The sequence below is a fragment of the Glycine max genome, chromosome 19 (genome assembly GCF_000004515.6).
Source record: "Glycine max cultivar Williams 82 chromosome 19, Glycine_max_v4.0, whole genome shotgun sequence".
Lineage (NCBI taxonomy): Eukaryota > Viridiplantae > Streptophyta > Magnoliopsida > Fabales > Fabaceae > Glycine > Glycine max.
This window is the reverse complement of record NC_038255.2, coordinates 34667691-34687091: the sequence shown is the minus strand read 5'-3', so window position 1 is coordinate 34687091 and position 19401 is coordinate 34667691. Positions and strand designations below refer to the sequence as shown.

Here is a 19401-nt window from a genome sequence, read left to right as displayed (position 1 = left end):
TATTTCCTTTTGAAAGCTCCAAGAAACGAAAACTGAAGTTTATGAGTTGTAAAGGTTTGTTCAAAAACGTATTTTTTGAATTGCTTCAAAGTGAGAACACAAGGTGGGGTTATATAGAAAAAACAGTTATAACCACATGTAACCGATTAAAATGACAATGTGATCAATTATCTCGTGAGAGTAATAAATTATATTCTCTTTTTAATCAATTAAAGTGTTCTTCCCAAAATATGAAAAATATTCAAGAACAATATAATCGATTACAATATTGATTTAATTGATTAAAATGTTCTTGATCATTTCTAGAAATACTTTCAAGAATGATGTAATCGATTAAACCAAAGATCCACGAAAACAAACATGGTCTCAAAAAAATTGTGTAATCGATTATAGATATATGGTAATCGATTAAACTACAACTATGATCTCTTTGCAAGTTTCTAAAAGACTTGTGTAATCAATTAAAATAGAAAGTTATATAACATTGAAGATGTTTCTCATCTAAGAAACTATCTTCTTACTTCTATATAATGATGCATGATGTACACACAAACAAACTAAGAATAAAAAACAACAAGCAATACAAATCTCACTCAATAAGGAGTTGGGCATGTAAAAGTCAAACTCTTTAAAGCTTGATTTTCATGTTGCTCCCTCTATCTATAACACCCTCCGGGCAGAGGATGAACAAAAGGGGAGAGATAGGGTCGCCTTGATGAAGCCCACGCTAGGGAGAAATTGGGCTAATTGAATCTTCATTGACAAGGATGGAGTATGAAATAAATTGGACAAACACCATGATCCACCTCACCCGCTTGGAATGGAACCCAATCTTGGTCATAATTGTTGAAAGGTACCCCAGTTGACCCTATCATACACCTTGTTAATGTCTATTTTCAAGGCTATCTCTCCGTTGGCTCCTTTGCTTTTGCATTTAAGGTGATGAAGAACTTCTGTAGTGATGAGGGCATTGCCAATGATAGAGCAACCTTTGATAAAGATTGACTACTCTTCTAAAATGCATTTGTCAATGACTGATATGAAATGGTTAGCCAAAGCTTTGGCAAAAATCTTATGAAGAATGTTGCAAAGGAAAATGGGTCACAAGTCTTTCATAGAGAAGGGTTGATCACACTTAGAAATTAGAACTACATTGGTAACATTGACCAAATCAGGGAGGAAGCCATCTTTAAGCCATTTTAAGTAGGCAATAGTGATATCAGGACCACAAATGTATAAATAAGTTAAAGTTATATAAATGACATTCTTGCTCTTAAAAAATATTTTTTGAGCAACATTATTTGTTTTTTAATTTATTTATGGAAAGCAACATTATTTGTTAATATTATGTAATCAGAGTTTATACAATTATTTTCTTTTTTTATATCTTTAAAAATAACACTATATGAATAACATGAACAACATACATTTATAATTAAATTTTCAAGTATGCTTTTTATGCAAAAAAATCAATAAAAATCTTCAAGGAGTTATATTTAGATTGATATAAAATAAAAAAGTAAAATAATATTACCTATTACTATTGTTATTTGTATAATTTAGAATCAGATAAAATATAATATAAAAGAATTTGTTTCTTCTCATGCTACATATTACTTTTTGGCATTTTCACACATATAATACTTTTGTTTTTTTAATTTAAAGACATAAAATGAATTGAATTTATTATTTATGAATTTCCTTGTTATTTCTTCACTTTCTAAATAATAAAATATACTTTTTTTAATCAAATTATAATATGTATATAATAGTACGATAATTTTATTATACGCTGCCTCATTTTACTTCAACCGTGTCTTATCTTTTATTTTATCTTACTCTATTTCACCACTAGTTGGATAAGAAAACATAACCAGCAACAAACAATAATATAATTCAAGAGAAAAGCACGCAGTGGAAAAGCACAACTCAAACAGATTCACGCATGAAAGTCCAATTCAGTTCACAAAGCCGTGACATTGCCCATAGAAAATAGATGAGATGGCTACTTGGGTTGGACTTGTTATAGCCCTCATAATTTTTTAATCTTTCAACTTGTTTAGTCTTTAATATATATATATATATATATATATATATATCTTTTGAAACAGTGTCTAATAGCATTAACAAAATAGTTAATTTTTTTTTTAGGATAAAATGATAAAATGAGAAGACACTCTCAATAATACCGAGTAGGTCGCCAATGATATGTTGGAGTTGCCGGATGAGACTCACCTAAAAGATTCAAACCGTCAGCCGTGTCACCCATGATTCGAACCACAACAGTTAGGTAAGTAGCCCCTAGGCATTAGGAGATCTCCCTATAAAGAGGGTTACTTACCAAGTGAGGAATGTAGTATGAAGGGATTTGAACCCTCACCCATAAAAAAGGTAAAACTTCATTTCAAATTTTTAATCACTTGTGTCAATCTGTGTCAATCTATTTTGATAAAATAGTTAATTTTCTAATTCAAGTAAAAAGGAAATAAATTTATATAACTTCAATTAATGAAAAAAATAGGTTATATAATTTCATGTTAAGAATAGTCCCACATCGGGTAATTCATGAACATGATAAGTGCTTATATAGTTGGGTAAACCACCCCTTATGAACCGGTTAGGGGTCTCATGTCGAGGATGCCTTTGCTGCATTATAAAATTTAATATTTCATTCCATCACAAATAATCATTATCAATAACAATTACTTGTATTTATAATAAGTTTATTAATTTTTATAAAAATTATTTAATTTTTATTTAGTTGATTGTGTAAATTTATTTTAGACTATCCGTATATAATTTTTAAATTTTATTATAAATACTTTGTATCAGGATAAAATAAATACAAAACTGAACATTATCAAATCAAATCACATAAAAGGGAATCTCGAATTTTAAAAAATTAAAATTACTTCTGCGGCCACTCATCAAACTCAAGGGTGAAAAACAAAAGCTGCAAAAGGTAACGGAAACAAAAGCAAATAACTAAACACCAAAGAAGATAAAAAAATGTACAATAAAGAAAAGAAGTTCATAATCACACCGCATGGAACACGATTACACGACGGTGTGTGGTAAAGACATGAAATATATTCACATTTTTTTTACAATGGTAGTAACAAAGTTAAAGTAGGATCTTGTCCAGACTTTCCATACCTTTACTGGGTTATATATTCACGTTGATTAATTAGTAGAGTTTAATTTTTATGCTTTATTTACTTTATAAGAGTTGTTTTAATATATTTATAACAATATATAAAGGCATGTTTTCGTATACACATTTTGCTGAATTAAATTATTCTTCAACTAGTACAGTAACTTCACACTCAAGCTTAATATTTTTACAGTTATTCCTGTATTAAATAATTTTCTCTTATCTGCAATTTTTTCAAATTTTTTGTCCTCCACTGGTAGTGTAACCACCCGTACTATTTGTCATGTGAGAAGAAAAAAACTACCCACTTCCTCACACCGTTAGTTTATTCTTTCCCTTTTATAAGCACCTTCCCAATTGGCAATTGATTTATGTATAAATGTATAAAAGGAATTTCAAATGATAAGGGATTTTATAATTGAGATTTTTAAATTAAATTTAAATTTTTTTATTTTATTTATTGATGAAAAAATACAATAACAAAATAGAAATACAAACATAATATCATGATATATAGTTGTATTTGTATTAGTATATCTAAAATTAATAAGAACATACTGTGAATATCAAATAATTGTTTTCTAAAATAATTATTATGAACATTAACAAATTTATCATATATAATATATGATATTTTTTAAATTTTATAATAATTATTTTAAAAAAATTAACAAATTTATTATATATAGTAATATATAATTTATTATAATTGAATGATGTGAAAAAAATCATATTGACAAACTACGTATCACTTTTTTTTTACTGTGACTTAGTTTTTTAAAAGAAAAAAGTATTAGATAGTCGACGGATTTTTAATAAATTTTTAAGATTAAATTACTTATTTGTCACTATATTTTTACGATTTTTTTTTTATAGTTTGAAAGTAATTTTTTTAATTCCTATATTTATATTTTAATTTTTTTTTAATTTTTATAATCTTAAAAGTGATTTTTTTGTCTTTATAATTTATATTTTAAATCTCTTTTAGTCTTTATAATTTATAATTTAAAAATAGTATTTTTAGTTCCTATATTTTATATTTTAATTTTCTTTTAATTCTTATCATCAAAATATAAACAATATTATCAATTATAATTAACTACAAAAATATTAATAAGTAATTCGTAACTAATCTATTGTAAGATAATTTATAATAAAAAACTAATTGATATCTGTAGCTAATTATTTTTATATTTTTTTTGTAATAAAGATTAAAAGAGAATTAAAATATAAAGTATAGAAACTAAAAAAATCACTTTCAAACTATAGGGACTAAAAGAGAATTAAAATACAAATAATAAAGACTAAAAAAATTATTTTCAAAACTATAAGGACGAAAAGAGAATTAAAATATAAAGTATATGAATTAAAAAAATCTTTTTCAAACTATAGAAATAAAAAAGGTAAGAATTATAAAACTACAAGAATCAAACGACTAGACTAATCTAATCAATTTGTTATAAGAGATAACTAATAAACTTTTGATTATGTTAATTTATCCTTTTAAAAGTACTTAGACATTCAGTTCTGTTGAAATAAAACTTAGATTTTATTTTATAAATTTAGTTTACAAACTTAAATTTGACCTAAATTTAAGTTTATAATACTTTAATTCAAACATGTAATAATTAACTCGATTACATTGAGTTATTTATTGTAATTGACACATAATATTCTTATTCCTAGTTTTTATTTGTTGTATATACTTGTGTAAAAAATACACCAGAGATAATTTTCACAACATTTTTCTTATAATAATAATGGTTATATAATTGCATAAATTTTTTTGATGGTAAAGCAAAGTGAATTGTTACCCTGCAGTGAGGATGATGATGATGGGGCTAATCTTTTTGTATTTTTGGTAATATAAACATAAACATGGGGTGATGCTGTTGTGGACAGACACAAACTGATGGGTCTTCCTTCAACTCCACACCCCTAATCCAACACCAACACATAACCCTTCTTCATTCTCACCTTCTTCAATTCCCACTACCTAAAAACAAAAGATCTTCTCTTTTTCATTTTTGGGGAACACCCTTTTACTTTTTTTTTTCTTCTTTTTCTCTTCTTCCTCTTGGGTTATTGTTGTTATCATTTGATCTGAAGGTTGAATTGCAGAGGGTTATTGATATGATTTATCTCTTGGACTCCTCTGTTACCAGCCTTCATTGGTGCGTTTTTTTTTTAGTTTTTCTTCTTTGCTATCTTGATCATCTTGAATCTTCTTGGACTTGCTTTGATTTTTCTTTTGGTTTTCTTTGATTTTTGTTCTTCTGGGGTTTATGGGGTATCACAAAACTGCTTCTTTGTTTTTTTTTTTCTTTCTATTTTTTCTTGGATTTTCGGTTTTTTAAGGTTCTACTTTAGAATAGCTTAAAGGAAATAAATTTAAAAAATAAAAAAAATAACACCGTTGTTGCTTGTGGTAGATGGCAACTTAAAAGCTTTGAGGGGTTTTCGGTGAATGTGTGTCTTGCAAGTCTGCGTTTTTATTTTCTTTTTCTCTTCATGTTGATCGTTTCTGAAGAAACCTTCTGTATATGGGCATTGATTACTATTACTTCAGCTTGAAAATTGGCTCAGATGGATGGTTTATTCAACTTTTATTCCTTATTTTTTTTCTTTGAGGTATTTTCAACTTTATTACCTCATTTCCTTTTCCACCCTATTGTTGATTGATCAAAATTCAGTTCCATCCTTTCTCAAGGATTAACATCTGAAGTTAGCCTTTTTTTTTTTTAATATGAATCTTATGTTAAGTGAAAATATGTTTATGTAATGCAACCAATGAAGTGGGAAGCTTGAGAAAATTGTGAGCTATATATATGTGTTTTTATGTGCTTCTTCTTGTGGCTTGTGAACCCTGGGAATTTCATGTATTTATTCAAATGTTGTTACAGGCACTGATTTGGTTACCTACCATGAATTGTTTGGGATTCATCTGCTGCCAGTACGGAGGTCGAGAGATCTGTTCTTGTTGTCGTTCTTGGATGTATATTATCATGTCCTGGACTTTTTCTGTATGCCCTGCAAAGGAAATGATGATTGCAATGTCTCAAATGCGGATGCCACTGATGGATACATGACAGTTGGAACTTGGAAATTCTTATAGGTTTAGAATTACTTGATCAGAATGATAGCATTTCAATTGTAATTGTAGTTGCTGATAGGTAGATTGAATGGTTGAGTAGTGTAAAACTGGTAAGGGTTGGAGGCTAGGGTTGCAGTTGTAAGTTGATAGCCGTGTGTCTTAGCATTATCATCTGGTAAGCAAAAATGGTGAAATGAACATTTAAGACCTTGCCGAGGGACCACATTGGTAATTTCAAGCTAGTTTTTCATCTCCTTAGGTTGATCAAGATCAACATTGTTGAATTAAATATTAGTGATGGGCTTGCCACAGATTCCCCCAAATGAAACTGCTGAAAAGGTTGCACTTGTGGGTGCAGCTTTAACTAGCTCGCCACATTTTTCTGATGCAAGCCCCTCTGCCATAAACAGCTTGAACAGTGTAAACACTGGTGGGTTGGCTGGGTGTACTCTGGGATCTTCATTTGATGATTTCCCGAAGAATGCCTCCTTAGAAATTTCAAATGTTTCTGACGATACATTTTATAGAGGAGCCATGGAAGTCGCTTCCAATGTCCACAGTTTGAAGATTGGTTCAACAGATAAAAGTACTCCTTTTGCTCCAAAAAGTGGACGCAATGTTCATATTCCTGCTTTAAGGGTTGTTGGTTTTGAATCAGGCCAAACTAATACTTCAACCGATGGTTTGGCTGATGTTTCAGTTGTAAATCTTCATTCTTCCGTTTCTACTAATTTCCCAGCCAATGACAACGAGTCAGCCAGTTCATTGGTCAGGAAGCGACTTTTATCTCCACTGAGCAGTATCCTCTCCCCAAGTCATTTCAAAGGTGATCCTCTTGACATTGGCTGCAGAAATAATGAGACTGGATCCCTTGTTAAGAATGACAATGTTAGAAATTCCATTGCACATGATAATAAGAAGGCAAATATTGGAAGTAAAAGCAGTTATACAATGTCTTCTTGGTCCTTGACAAATTGCTTGGAGCAAAGAATCGTGCCACACAGTACAGAATCCTTTTTTCAAAGTGATGGTCCTTTGAAGGAAAATAGAGGACTTCTGTCTCAGGGTAGTTCACCCACTGCTGGAATTGATCACTTTAGTGAATTGAGTCAGGTTAGGCCTCAAAATGGCATAACATCCATATCTCCTAAAAATGTGAGCTCTCCTCTGTCCTTGTCACCTCTTGGTCGTAAATTCTCGGAAAGAATAAAAACTGCTGGAGGATGTAGGAATGTTGTTGAAGAGATAAAGAATTGCAATATAACTTCAAGGAGTATAGAACAATCACTTGACAATTCCAATTCACGTCTCATGTTAAATTATAAGGATGATGATTCCAGAGTTGCACGCAAATCTTTTGATGATGTTGAATTCTTATGCAAAGATTTCTGTCCATCTTCTCTGGATGACATTGCCGACATGAGTTGGCCACTATGTCAAGAATCAGCTCCCACTTCTCACTCGATGAGATTCACTAGAAGTTTGAGTGGGCTTTCGGTCAGGAGGTCTTTAGTTGGTTCATTTGAGGAGTCTCTTTTATCTGGCCGGTTCTTATCTGGAAACAATAGCAAGGTCTGGCTATATGCTAATTACCATACTGTCAATTGATCTTGTTCATGATTCTAAAATTCAGTGCACTGAAAACTTTTAGACAACTGACCCATGGTTGTTTGTTGCTATTCTTATTATATGTAGAAAATTGATGGTTTTCTTGCTGTGCTAAGCATTACTGGGGGGAACTTTTCTCCTAAATCTCAGAAGCTTCCATTTTCTGTTACTAGCGTGGATGGAGATTGCTATCTACTGTATTATGCATCAATAGATCTTGCAGGAAATTCCTCTTCAAACAAGTTTAGAGGCCAATTGCTTGGAAAAAATGATTCCCAAATTGTAAAAAGCCGTTTGCGTATACCAATGAAGGGACGGATTCAACTGGTATTGATATACACATTTCACTGTTATAAGTTTTAACCCTTGTATCTAAGTGCCTTCAGATGAATCTGTTAGAGCCTTCATTTTAAATGTGCAGGAGAAGTATGGTATCCTTAGCATTAAGGGACAAATGTACTGTTCATAAATAACAAATTGTGTGTCAATAAGGGGTGGGTGGGTGGGGGTGGGGTGGGGTTACACAGCCTGCAGACCAGTTCACATGACACACAAGGCTGCACAGGCTTAGGTCAGCAAAATCTTATTCCATTAGCCTATGCAGGTTAGTTCGCATAACACATGTGTTAAACGGATTTGGTTGCGGACCAAGTTGTTTATCTGTATAAATATTAAAAAAAAAAACCATTTTAGAAGTAAAAGAAAAATCATTTTGGCTTGTGGACTAATCCATGGACTCAATTGTTTATTAACTTACTTTTTTTTATTAAAAAAAAGCATTTTGAGAATAAAAAGGATTAGCAGTTTGTAGACTGGTCGGTCTTAAATCAGTTTGTTAAACTGTGGGCTTGTATGGCTAGTTAAATGTAGTTGCATTTAAATATGGGCTTATGCAGGTTGGTCCATTTAAATGCAGGCTCATGTAAGCTGGTGTGAACTGGGCTATAAGCTAGTCCCCACATATTTGTGCCAACAATTGTATCTTTGCTATCGAAATATATTTTTTTGGGCAAAAAATATTTTCATCAGCTCAGTTGCTGAGAATGTACTGCATATCTTCATTTGTGCCAAGTGGGTGAGAATGTTTTGGGTGGAAGAAAAGGGAAAGGATTGATGTATTTGGACTGGGCTTCAGTACATACTCATCAATGCTTTGCCTTCTTTACTCTCCAAATCCCTTCTACCAAGCATATAAGCTGTGCTATGAGTATTCTTGTTCTTCTCATTTGTAATATTGGTTACATTTTAATTTGAGTTTCTGCTCTCAAGATATTTGTGCAGATTGGCATCTTTTGTGTACAAACTCCTTACATCTGATTGCACTCTGCAGGTGCTAAGCAATCCAGAAAAGACTCCTCTTCACACTTTCTTTTGCAACTATGATTTGAGTGACATGCCAGTTGGTACCAAAGTAAGATTTGTCAGTCTGGCTGAATATATGACTCAATTGATCTGGACATTTTCATTCCTAATGGCATAATTGTTCTGACAAGGCTAAATTTAGCTTTGAACTTCATTGAAATCAGACTGTTGTGACCAGATGAGTGACTTGTAGAGGTTGTAACCCAAAAAATTGCCTTAAATATTGCTAGGCAGGGTGGCTTGCCATAATTTATAAAAAAATAAAACTAGAAATCAATAACAAGATTTAATTGTAAATCAACCATCAGACACATTACAAAATATTAGCATCATTGAAATACTCAAATGAAGTGTTGAAAAACAGGAGAGCTAACACACTAATGGAAACTATATCTTAAAAAGCAAAGTACTACCAAGACATGAATAACATAAAGTAATAAGACTTTTCTCACTAACATAAAATAAAAATAAGAGACTGGAAATGGTAAGGAGTGCTAGCTACCAGTTCCTTTGGTGGCAGGAGGGTGGATGTCAAGCTTCATTTCCTCTAATAAATTTTTTTTGGTGAGTTTGATTTACAGAAATCACATTCAATCCATTTGCGGTAGGAATTTTCACATGGTCTTTTGCTTAGTATTAGTCAGGTCTTGCCTCTCATATTGTCTAAAGCTATGCACATTTAATTAATAATGGGGATATTATTGGCAAAATATTCATTCTCTTATTGTTTATTAATCTTAGAATCAGAAATATGCCAAGATTGTAAGATCCAAATTTGGTTTTCTATGGCTTTTCTTGTGAGTTTTATTGGATCTAGTAATAGGGGGTACTGAATCAAAGCTTGCAAGTTGAAACTTAGGGGTACATAGCTTGTCCTGCCACATCTGGAGGTTCTGGTTTGAGTGCATTTGTAGGTTTGGTGGTCATGTTCTGTGAGTGCTACATAAATGTAGGAATTTGTTAATTATTTGTTGGATATGAGGATAATTTAAAATGGGAGGTTCAGGGATTATGTAGACTCAAGTTCTCCTTGTTGGCTGGGGCCCCATATAGATACTTGTGTGGTTCATAAATTGCTTCTTTTTTAAGTAGATACTTATGTCTAGTGTTTTGAAATATTATTGAACTAAATCAATATAAATGACATTAGATTTCTTTTATGTATAAATGCCTATTTTTGTCCTCCGAATGGTCATAAATGTCGTCAGTTTTATCCTTTTTGGAAGCAATTTGATAGCTTAAAATTGACACTGAAGGACTGATTTCATATATTTATAAATGGAGGGCCAACCTGATTACACATCTTTGGAGGGCTAATATTAACATTTACTGTTTCTTTCAATTATGTCGTGTAAAATGAAAAATGCTTTAGATTTGTTAATTTCAAATCAATAAGGCTTGTTTGGATTAACAAATGGGATTGGGATGGAGTTTAATGGAATTGAATGATACTACATACTATGATGGAATGGCAATTGAATGCCTTTCATTCCATTTCATCCAATACTCTCCTTCCCTTCAATTCGGTGGTATGGGATTGAACCAATATTTTTCATTCCATCATGCAAGTATCCAAATAATGACTTGGTAGAGTTATTTCATTCTTATCTTATTCCACTCACTATTATATATTCATACACAGCTCTAGGGATCTATTTAGTTGGAGAAAGTGTTTTGTTTTCCTTTCCTCTTTTTACAGAATTTCAGTATTGTTTTCACTTAGCACAGACGTTTGTCACAATTAGAATGAAAGCGTATAATAAGACCCTCAATGATGTCATCAATACCTTTTGTATAGCCTATGATGGTATTCATATTTAATACCGAAACAATAGTGTAGTCATGTATCTCCTTTTCCATTGATAAACTTACACTTATTTATTTCCAAATTTATGAGTTCTCTGAGTTACATTTTAAAATTGTGTTATTTACTTACTGTTTATCAATTTCTGATTTCTGGTTATATATCCACACAGACATTCTTGCGCCAGAAAGTCACCCTTGAATTGACTGGCTCTACTTCCCCTCAGTTGAAACAGAGATCAACAGGTTTAAACAGTGGAATTGACAAGGGGATTCCATCAATGCAAAAGAATCATGACATCTCATGTGATGGAGAAGTAATGCATACAGATGCAGCTAATGTTATAAATAAAACAAAATCTACAAATCAGGGAAATGGAAAGGGTTCTAGCTTGTTGAATTTAATAAACAAAGAGGATTCTTTGAAGCAATCTTTGAAAACAAAAACACTGGGAGCCCCTTCCTCAGTGAAGCTTGATTATGAGTGTATTACTGATAAATGTGAGAGGAATGAAAGAAAGGAGTGTTGGGATAAAACATGTCATGAATCAGGGAAACCACTAAATTCCTGTTCAAAGGTGAAGGACAATTCTAGTAGTGGGGGTCCTCTTCGTTATGCTCTCCACCTACGCTTTATTTGCCCTATTCCTAAAAAGACCATCAGATCAGCTCAAAAAAGCAAAAATAATTCACTTCAAGAAAAATCTAGATTGGACATGGAAGGGGAACGAAGATTCTACTTATGTAATGATTTGAGGGTTGTGTTCCCTCAACGTCATTCTGATGCCGATGAGGGCAAGGTATGTCCCTATGTTGTGGTTTTGTTACTGTATTGCTTTTTTCTTCAGTGTCATACTAAAGCAGCCTAAAGCAATATGGCTTCAGACTGCATATCTTGAAAAAAACAATAATTTAGGGGGTGTTTGGTTTGGTTATTTTCATTTTCATTGAAAACAGAAAACAGTGATGAAAATGTGTTTGGTTGGATTTCTGAAAACATTTTCAGTGAAAATGAAAACAGGAAACAACCAGAAAATGAAAACAATAAATTCTTGTTTTCAGTGTTTTCAGTTGAGAACAGAAACCTCATTTTGGGTAAAATGAAATTGCGGTAACAATGAATGTAATTTTAAGCAAATATAAAAATACAAAAAGACAAGAAGTCAATATATCATAAATTTTCAGTATTTTTATTTCATGAAAACAAAAAACAAGAAGTCAAACCAAACATGTTTTCAGAATTTTAATCTTTTGAAAATGAAAACAGTTTTCAGAAAATGAAAACAGAAAATGAAAATGCAAACCAAACACATCCTTACTTTTTCTGGTTCATTTTTATTATACTTATTTTGGTTCATTGTTATCTTTAAATTTAGTGAATGTTCTCCATGACAGTAATTAAGAGTTTGATCCTTTCCATCCTTGGATTTCTTTAGGTGCTATGTTTGATGCTCCTCACATCTGACGCTTAGAAATTACAACAAGAAAGAGTTTGTTAAGCTTTATAAATGGTTTATAAAGAAGTTAAAAAGAGCCAATAGGAGGGTCACAAGTCACTTGTGTAAGCTTAGCTTATCAAAATAAGTTTAATACTTGGGACATAAGCTCTTATTGAATAGATGTTCAATTAAGTTATGTGCCCCAAAACAGAAACCAGTGTAGTGCATTAAAGTCATAAGTTAATTCTTTTACTGATCAACGATAACCATTCTTGTTTACTAATGTGACTGGTCATGTTACTTTTCTCCCATGATGTTGAATCCATGCTAGGATGATAAATTCATTAAAAACGTCTAGTCATTTCACTTTTATCTGAGGTTGAACAGAATGTTGTTACATGTTGGCCCTGATTCCTGCAGGTGCAGGCAGATAAGATTGATGTCTTGGTTTGTGTGTATTGTGCAATTTGGAATCTATTTGTTCGCATTTCTTGGTCCTCCTAGTCTCTGACAAAGGTCTATTGTGGTTTGTTTGGCAGTTGAACGTGGAATACCATTTCCCTGAAGATCCAAGATACTTTGACATCAACTGAAAATTCTAGTTTAACCCCTCAAAAAAAACATGCTGCTTTTGCTGACCCTCTAGTACATAATCACAAGTTTGTCTTCATGACTCATGTCCTCTGGAAAAATAGTACTAACCCTTTTCCTGATGTAAATACTTAAACAATTTCAATAATTTAATGGGTTAACTATTTTCAATTGCTGACTTAACTTAGCTATTACCATGAAAAGTGGATGTTGAAATGCCTGGTGGAACTTGATTGTCCCACCCTAGTTATTTTCCAGACCCAAAGCAGCATTTTAAGGACGTGTTAACTATAAAAATTGAGTCTAAATGAAAGAAAATTGGTAAGATGAGAGGAAGTTGCTTTGTTACCCACATTATTCCTTAGTTACTATATTTTTGCTTGATGAATTGATATTTTCCTAGTGGAAGTCACGGATTTAAGAGATGAAACATAGGTTTAATTATTCGGTCTTATGGTTACAGTTTTTTTTCCTTTTTAGGCCCTATGTTTAAAAACATTATCTTTTAGTGTCTGTAGATACTATTTTTTATGCCTTTTAGTTCTCACCACAGGAATCAAATGACTAAGTTAATTTAAAATATAATTATATTTGTTGACTGAGAAATTAATAGAATAGTTTTAAAATTTTAATAGTTAAACATACGTATTATGGCCCCGTTTTTTTGGCGTACAATTATGATAATGAGGATCAAATCTATGTCTTCATGTATGTATCTCAAGCTCTCGTCACAAATTGACCTATCGATTGCATTATAGTCCTTCAAAATCATTTTAAAGCTTAAAACGTTATCACTTTTAAAATTATTGATGTTGGTTGCTTCTAACCAAACTTAAAGTAAACTCTTGAAAGCATGTTACACTAAAAGCATACAAAATGTAATTTTTTTGTTGTGTGAAAATTTACACTTAATTATATTACAAATTTGCTGTTAAGATAAAAGTACTCACATATATGACATTATCCAAAATTCATTTTTAACTAAATTAATTTTACAATCAAGTTTTCAAATACTCACTCAACTATTATGAATTTTTCAATGAATAATTGTAATTGCACATTTTATTGTCTAAAAGGCACTTTTAATTTCAAAAGAGCCAAATTTGTTTTTAACAATACTTTAGAGCTATGTACATAGTATGTTTTAGAAAGAATGTATTAAAAAAATTTATTGTTAATATTTTTCGTTTAGTTAATAATTAATAAAGTTTAACTTGTTAAAAATTGGACACTATATTAAATACCCATAATAATTTAATTTTATATGATTAAATTTGCTCTACACATGAGTATTGTTTTCTCATATCCTTCATCAAATTTTGATATAATAAGATGGTGCTTTAATTTTATGTCTATTTTTTCTCTCTCTTGATGAGCATTAATTGGTGATACCTATTTAATATTTATCTGGGGATATATAATGTAATAATTGTCATGTGTATGAATAATCCTTTTCTGTATTGAGTAGTTTAAGCGATGATTATTCTTACACCTTTAACATTTTAATGATTTAGATTCACTCCTAAATCTTGTGGTGGGCAAAGGACAGTGGGTCAAGAATATTCGGCTACAATCTATATCTTTTTTAACTATGTAATACATGTTAAATATTCAGTTTGCTAAATAGTTGTTTTTAATGTTTAGGATTTTGAGGCTGTATTGACAAAGCTCTTTGAAACTGCCATGAGCAACCAAACTCAGTTGCAAACCATGCCCATGGTGTTTGGAGAACTCAATCTAGTTTAGCATAGAGTGTTGCTAGGTGCACCCAGCATTATTGTTGGTGCACCCAACATTCTACAAAAATGACAAAATTGTCCTTACTTGATTTTCCTCTTATGGATCAAGTTGATCCGGAAGTCTCTTCCGGATCAACTTGATCCGTAAGAGGAAAAATAAAATTTTTGTTAATTATACAAGAATGTATATAGATTTATTATAAATAATTAATGTTAATCAATCAATCATGCTAATCAATCATAATTCTCTAAAAGAGGATATATTTATATATAATTATAATTCATGCTAATCAATCAAGTTTTTTTTAAAAAAATTTCAACTATTTTCCTAAAATATAAACCTATTTAGTAATTATTATAAAATGTAATTCATAGGATTGTGCATTGTAGTGTAAAATTTTTATTATATTTATATGTAGAAGAATAATTTATTTAATAAAATAATGTATAATATTTATTTTTTTTCCGTGAAAAGTTATTTTTAGCTAACAAAAATCACACACCACAAATAAAATTATTCTCTAAATTAATAAATTAAGAAATACAAGTGATATATAACTCAGGAACAAAAATTATTATAAAAAGATACTACAACTGAATAACTGCAAAAATTATTACATTATTCGTTCATCAGCTATACACTATTCTCTCATACTGAAATTCTGAAAAGTATCTAAATGGTTTCATGTAGTATTATATTTTGAACACGTGTTAAACCATGATTCAAGATATTTATGATGCATTAATTATGTCTAAAGAAGTAAATTGACCCAATTAATGGTGTGATGGAACGAATCATTAGCACAATAATTTTGAACAGTGAGACACGTGGGAGATTTTGTGCGTGTGACACTGGTGGAAGATCAACTTACGGATCAACTTGATTGATTAATATGAATTATGATTATATATAGATATATCCTCTTTTAGGGAATTATGATTGATTAGCATGATTGATTGATTAACATGAATTAGCATGAATTATGATTGATTAGCATTAATTATTTATAATAAATCTATATACAATCTTTTATAATTAACAAAATTTTTATTTTTCCTCTTACAGATCAAGTTGATCCGAAACGGAAGAGACTTCCAGATCAACTTGATCCGTAAGAGGAAAACCAAGCATGGGCAATTTTGTCATTTTTTTAGAATGCTGGGTGCACCTAGCAACACTCTTTAGCATATTGATATGCAATGTAATGTTCCTCAAATGGACATAATTTACTGAACACCCACAAAAAACACAATTTGTTCTTGTCTTTCTATGTTTATATTGATATGCAATGCACCCAAATTGAGCTCGAATTTCTTTTTTATTTATTTTTATTTAATAAAAGAGCTTGAATTTCTTCTTATCCACACCTCCACGACATGGAATTCCTTGGTCACTCTCACAAACGATGTAAAGGATAGTCGGTGAGATCAATATCTTATAGTATTAATATTATTTGGGCATGGGTTATATCAAGCGATGCAACTCTCACAACACCTTTATTATTAATGAATCCATGCCCAACAGAAGCTATAAAGAGTAGATTTTACGTTTTTCCCAATTTCTATGAGAAAAAAATGGTGAAACTTGAGTTGGAAATGCATATCTAAATACACATTCAATATTCTTATTTCATTAGCCGTGTATTTGGTTTAACGTGTGCAAATAGGTTAGCCTCTTATGCTATTAGCTTAGATGCCCTTCACGGGTGGAATTTTACCCCAGCTTTCATATAAGTTTTTTTTTTGTTTTTTTTTTGTTTGCAAATGATAGACAAGGTTTCCCTATTACAGGTTTAGATAGCTCTCCATGCCTGGGTTTGGTGTTGCCCTCCATGACTCTTGTTTTTATGTTGCTGATTGAATGAATTTGGGCTAGGCTGTTGTTGTTGGTTGTAGTGGAGTGCTACTAGGTGCACCCAACAATTTTGCTGGTGCACCCAGCACTTGAGGTGAAAAGCCCATAATACCTCTGGTTATTTTTTTAAAAAAAAAAGCTACTCTCTCTCTCTCCCGCTACTCCGTTGCAGGTTCTTCTTCTTCTAGGTGCACCCTTTCATTCTTCTTCTTCCTCACACAGCATCGTAAGCGTCGAGGGAGCCACGAACCCCTTTCATTATGTTTCCGCCATTGATGGCAGAGTAGGGAAGCTTGGAGTAGGCTACGGATCAGGTGATCCGTAACTTACTAAGACATGGTTTACGGATCAGGTGATCCGTAAGCTTTTTTCGGATCAACTTGATCCAGAAAAAGCTTACGAATCAACTGATCCGTAACCTCCTCCAAGCTTACGTATCAAGTGATCCGTAAGCCTTTTCCGGATCAAGTTGATCCAGAAACAGTCACAACTTCATTTTACACATTGTCAAATATTTGATTGATACATTGTGAGTTTTTTTTTTAATTTGTGTAATCTGTTTGTTTTGTATTTAACAGGTTGGAGCGCCATCTGAGTCTAGGAGTGTGTGTATACAGGATCATCTAGTAGTTTATTTACATATTTTATATTGATATTCCATATATATACAGATATTGTATATGAACCCAATTGATTAATATTGTTGGTTTTATTTATTTTCATTAGTAATGTTAGTTTTATTTATTTCCATTGATTGTGTATTCCATTTGTGTCTATATACACGCGTGTTATTAAAATGGTCTAGTTAACTTAGTTTACCAACTAATAAAAAGTAATTTGAAATATAACTTTAAATATAATTGAAATAAAGAAGTTCAAAAGAATTGTGTTGTATCAAATTAAAAAAAACAAAATTATGTAATACATGAATTCAAACAGTACATTAACTTCAACATAGTCGAACGAAATTAAATTTGCATCAAATACTACAACTAACTCATGCTAATTTTGCGACAAGGACAACTCGTCTTCCATTTGCGGTACAGGTTTACCGAAAACAACTAAAATTTCTATTGTCCTAATCTTTTTCCAATAGTTAGACTCAATGAGCACCTTCATCACGTCCTTGTTGGTTTTGAGTTCAATTATTTCAAATTTTATAACTTTTTCTGAATACTCATGCTGACTTGGTTTTCGAAAAAACAATCGCCTTACCATTTGTGTTTCATCAACACCATAAGGGGGAATCCCACGAGACGCAACTTGCTTGATCAAATCCTTCAGTTCATCCATGGTACATCCGGTGGGAATGTCAAAGTTTTTGGGATTTTTTCCTGTGAATGAGTAACCAACAAACTCATTTTGGCGTGACATGTTTCACCTCCCATTGTAATATAGCAGGGCATCATGAGTAGGGGTCATAGTAGCTTCAAGTAAGTTTAAAATACCATCTGGGGTTCTAGCAATGCTACACAATAACTCAATCAGACCAACAAACGAAAATTCATGATTACACATTAACATTGTGTTAACATCAGCATCATCTTTCCGTTGCATACATTGAAACCGAAATTGATTACCTGCATACGTGAAAGGCTGCCGGTAGTAAATTTCATCCAAAAATTGCTTGTCGGTTAGCTTAAGGGTATTGTGTATTCTGGTTTTTAACATTTGAAAATCACACCTGTTAGGTACTCGAATGGGAACTGGAGTGGAAGCTTGAAAGGAAACACCACTGTCGTTGTGAACAATGGATCCATTTGGAAAAATAAAATCTAATGTGGAGTTCACAACTGTCTGACTGCTTGTCTCTCCCAAGAATGCCATAGTTTTTTGTAAGACTTGGGTTGATACTGAATCTTGTGTCATATATATAGATGAGTTTTAATATCAGTGCTGCATTTTTTAAAGATTGAAAATACGCATGCACATGCTTTCTGTATGTGTTGTCAACTACACGAATGACATGACATGCTTTAGCTTGCATCAAATCTGCATGTGTAGTCATGCTGTGCAGGGTCCTTTCACGCGATTTATGTTAATGCAGACAACAATTTATCATACACGGTTTTCCACAATGTGTAGTCAACTCAGACAACGATATATCATACATGCTTTTTTAGAATTAAGTAATAATTTTGTTGTGGACATAACAAATAAATTACATGTTCAAAACGATCAACCATTTATAAATTACATGTTCAATCATCATTTATGTCAACATAGTCTCTCTTGAACATCACGAAGCTCTTGTAATGCTGCATTCTGCTAGTATATGGATTTGGCCACGACTTCGCCTGCGGATGACAATTGCTAGACCATAACAATGATACAGGCGATAAGGGACGACGTTCTTTTAAATAAACCTGTTGTGTATGCGAAAAAAAATGTTAACTCAATCCTACAAAACTCATTGCATAATCATAAAAAAAAACACTTCATATCTACAATGTACCTCAACAAAATGATTGTCATACACATGACCGATACAAATTATACGATGCAATGAAGAATTTGGCAGCGGTTGACTTCTAAGGGGAAAGAATGACATATTTTGTTGTTTAGACAAGGATACAACAATTACGTTATACCTTGATGCAATGACATGTCCCATGTACGTTATATCCATCCACTTATCCGTTGTCACCTGAATAAAACAAATATACATGTCAAACTTAATTTCAAACTAAAGTCTTAAAAATCAAATACATAAATTACATACCTTGGTTAACCCATCAACAAGTAATGACATCCTT

General features: G+C 31.7%; 1 protein-coding gene across 4 annotated transcripts; it reads left to right on the top strand.

Annotated features, from left to right (window-relative positions):
- Window positions 1–4985: 4985 nt before the first annotated feature.
- LOC100806636 (uncharacterized) lies at window positions 4986–13222 on the top strand. Of its 4 annotated transcripts, none has more exons than XM_041012461.1 (6): window positions 4986–5328; window positions 6058–7820; window positions 7944–8183; window positions 9187–9267; window positions 11195–11821; window positions 12881–13222. In XM_041012461.1, exons 2-6 carry the CDS (start codon window positions 6546–6548, stop codon window positions 12962–12964), a joined length of 2307 nt encoding a protein of 768 aa, XP_040868395.1. In that variant the 5' UTR covers window positions 4986–5328; window positions 6058–6545; the 3' UTR covers window positions 12965–13222. The 4 variants fall into 4 exon arrangements, with proteins under 4 accessions (XP_040868395.1, XP_040868396.1, XP_040868397.1 ...); XM_041012462.1 differs by having other exon boundaries at window positions 4986–5969; XM_041012463.1 differs by having other exon boundaries at window positions 4990–5328; window positions 13000–13222.
- The last annotated feature ends 6179 nt before the right edge of the window (window positions 13223–19401 follow it).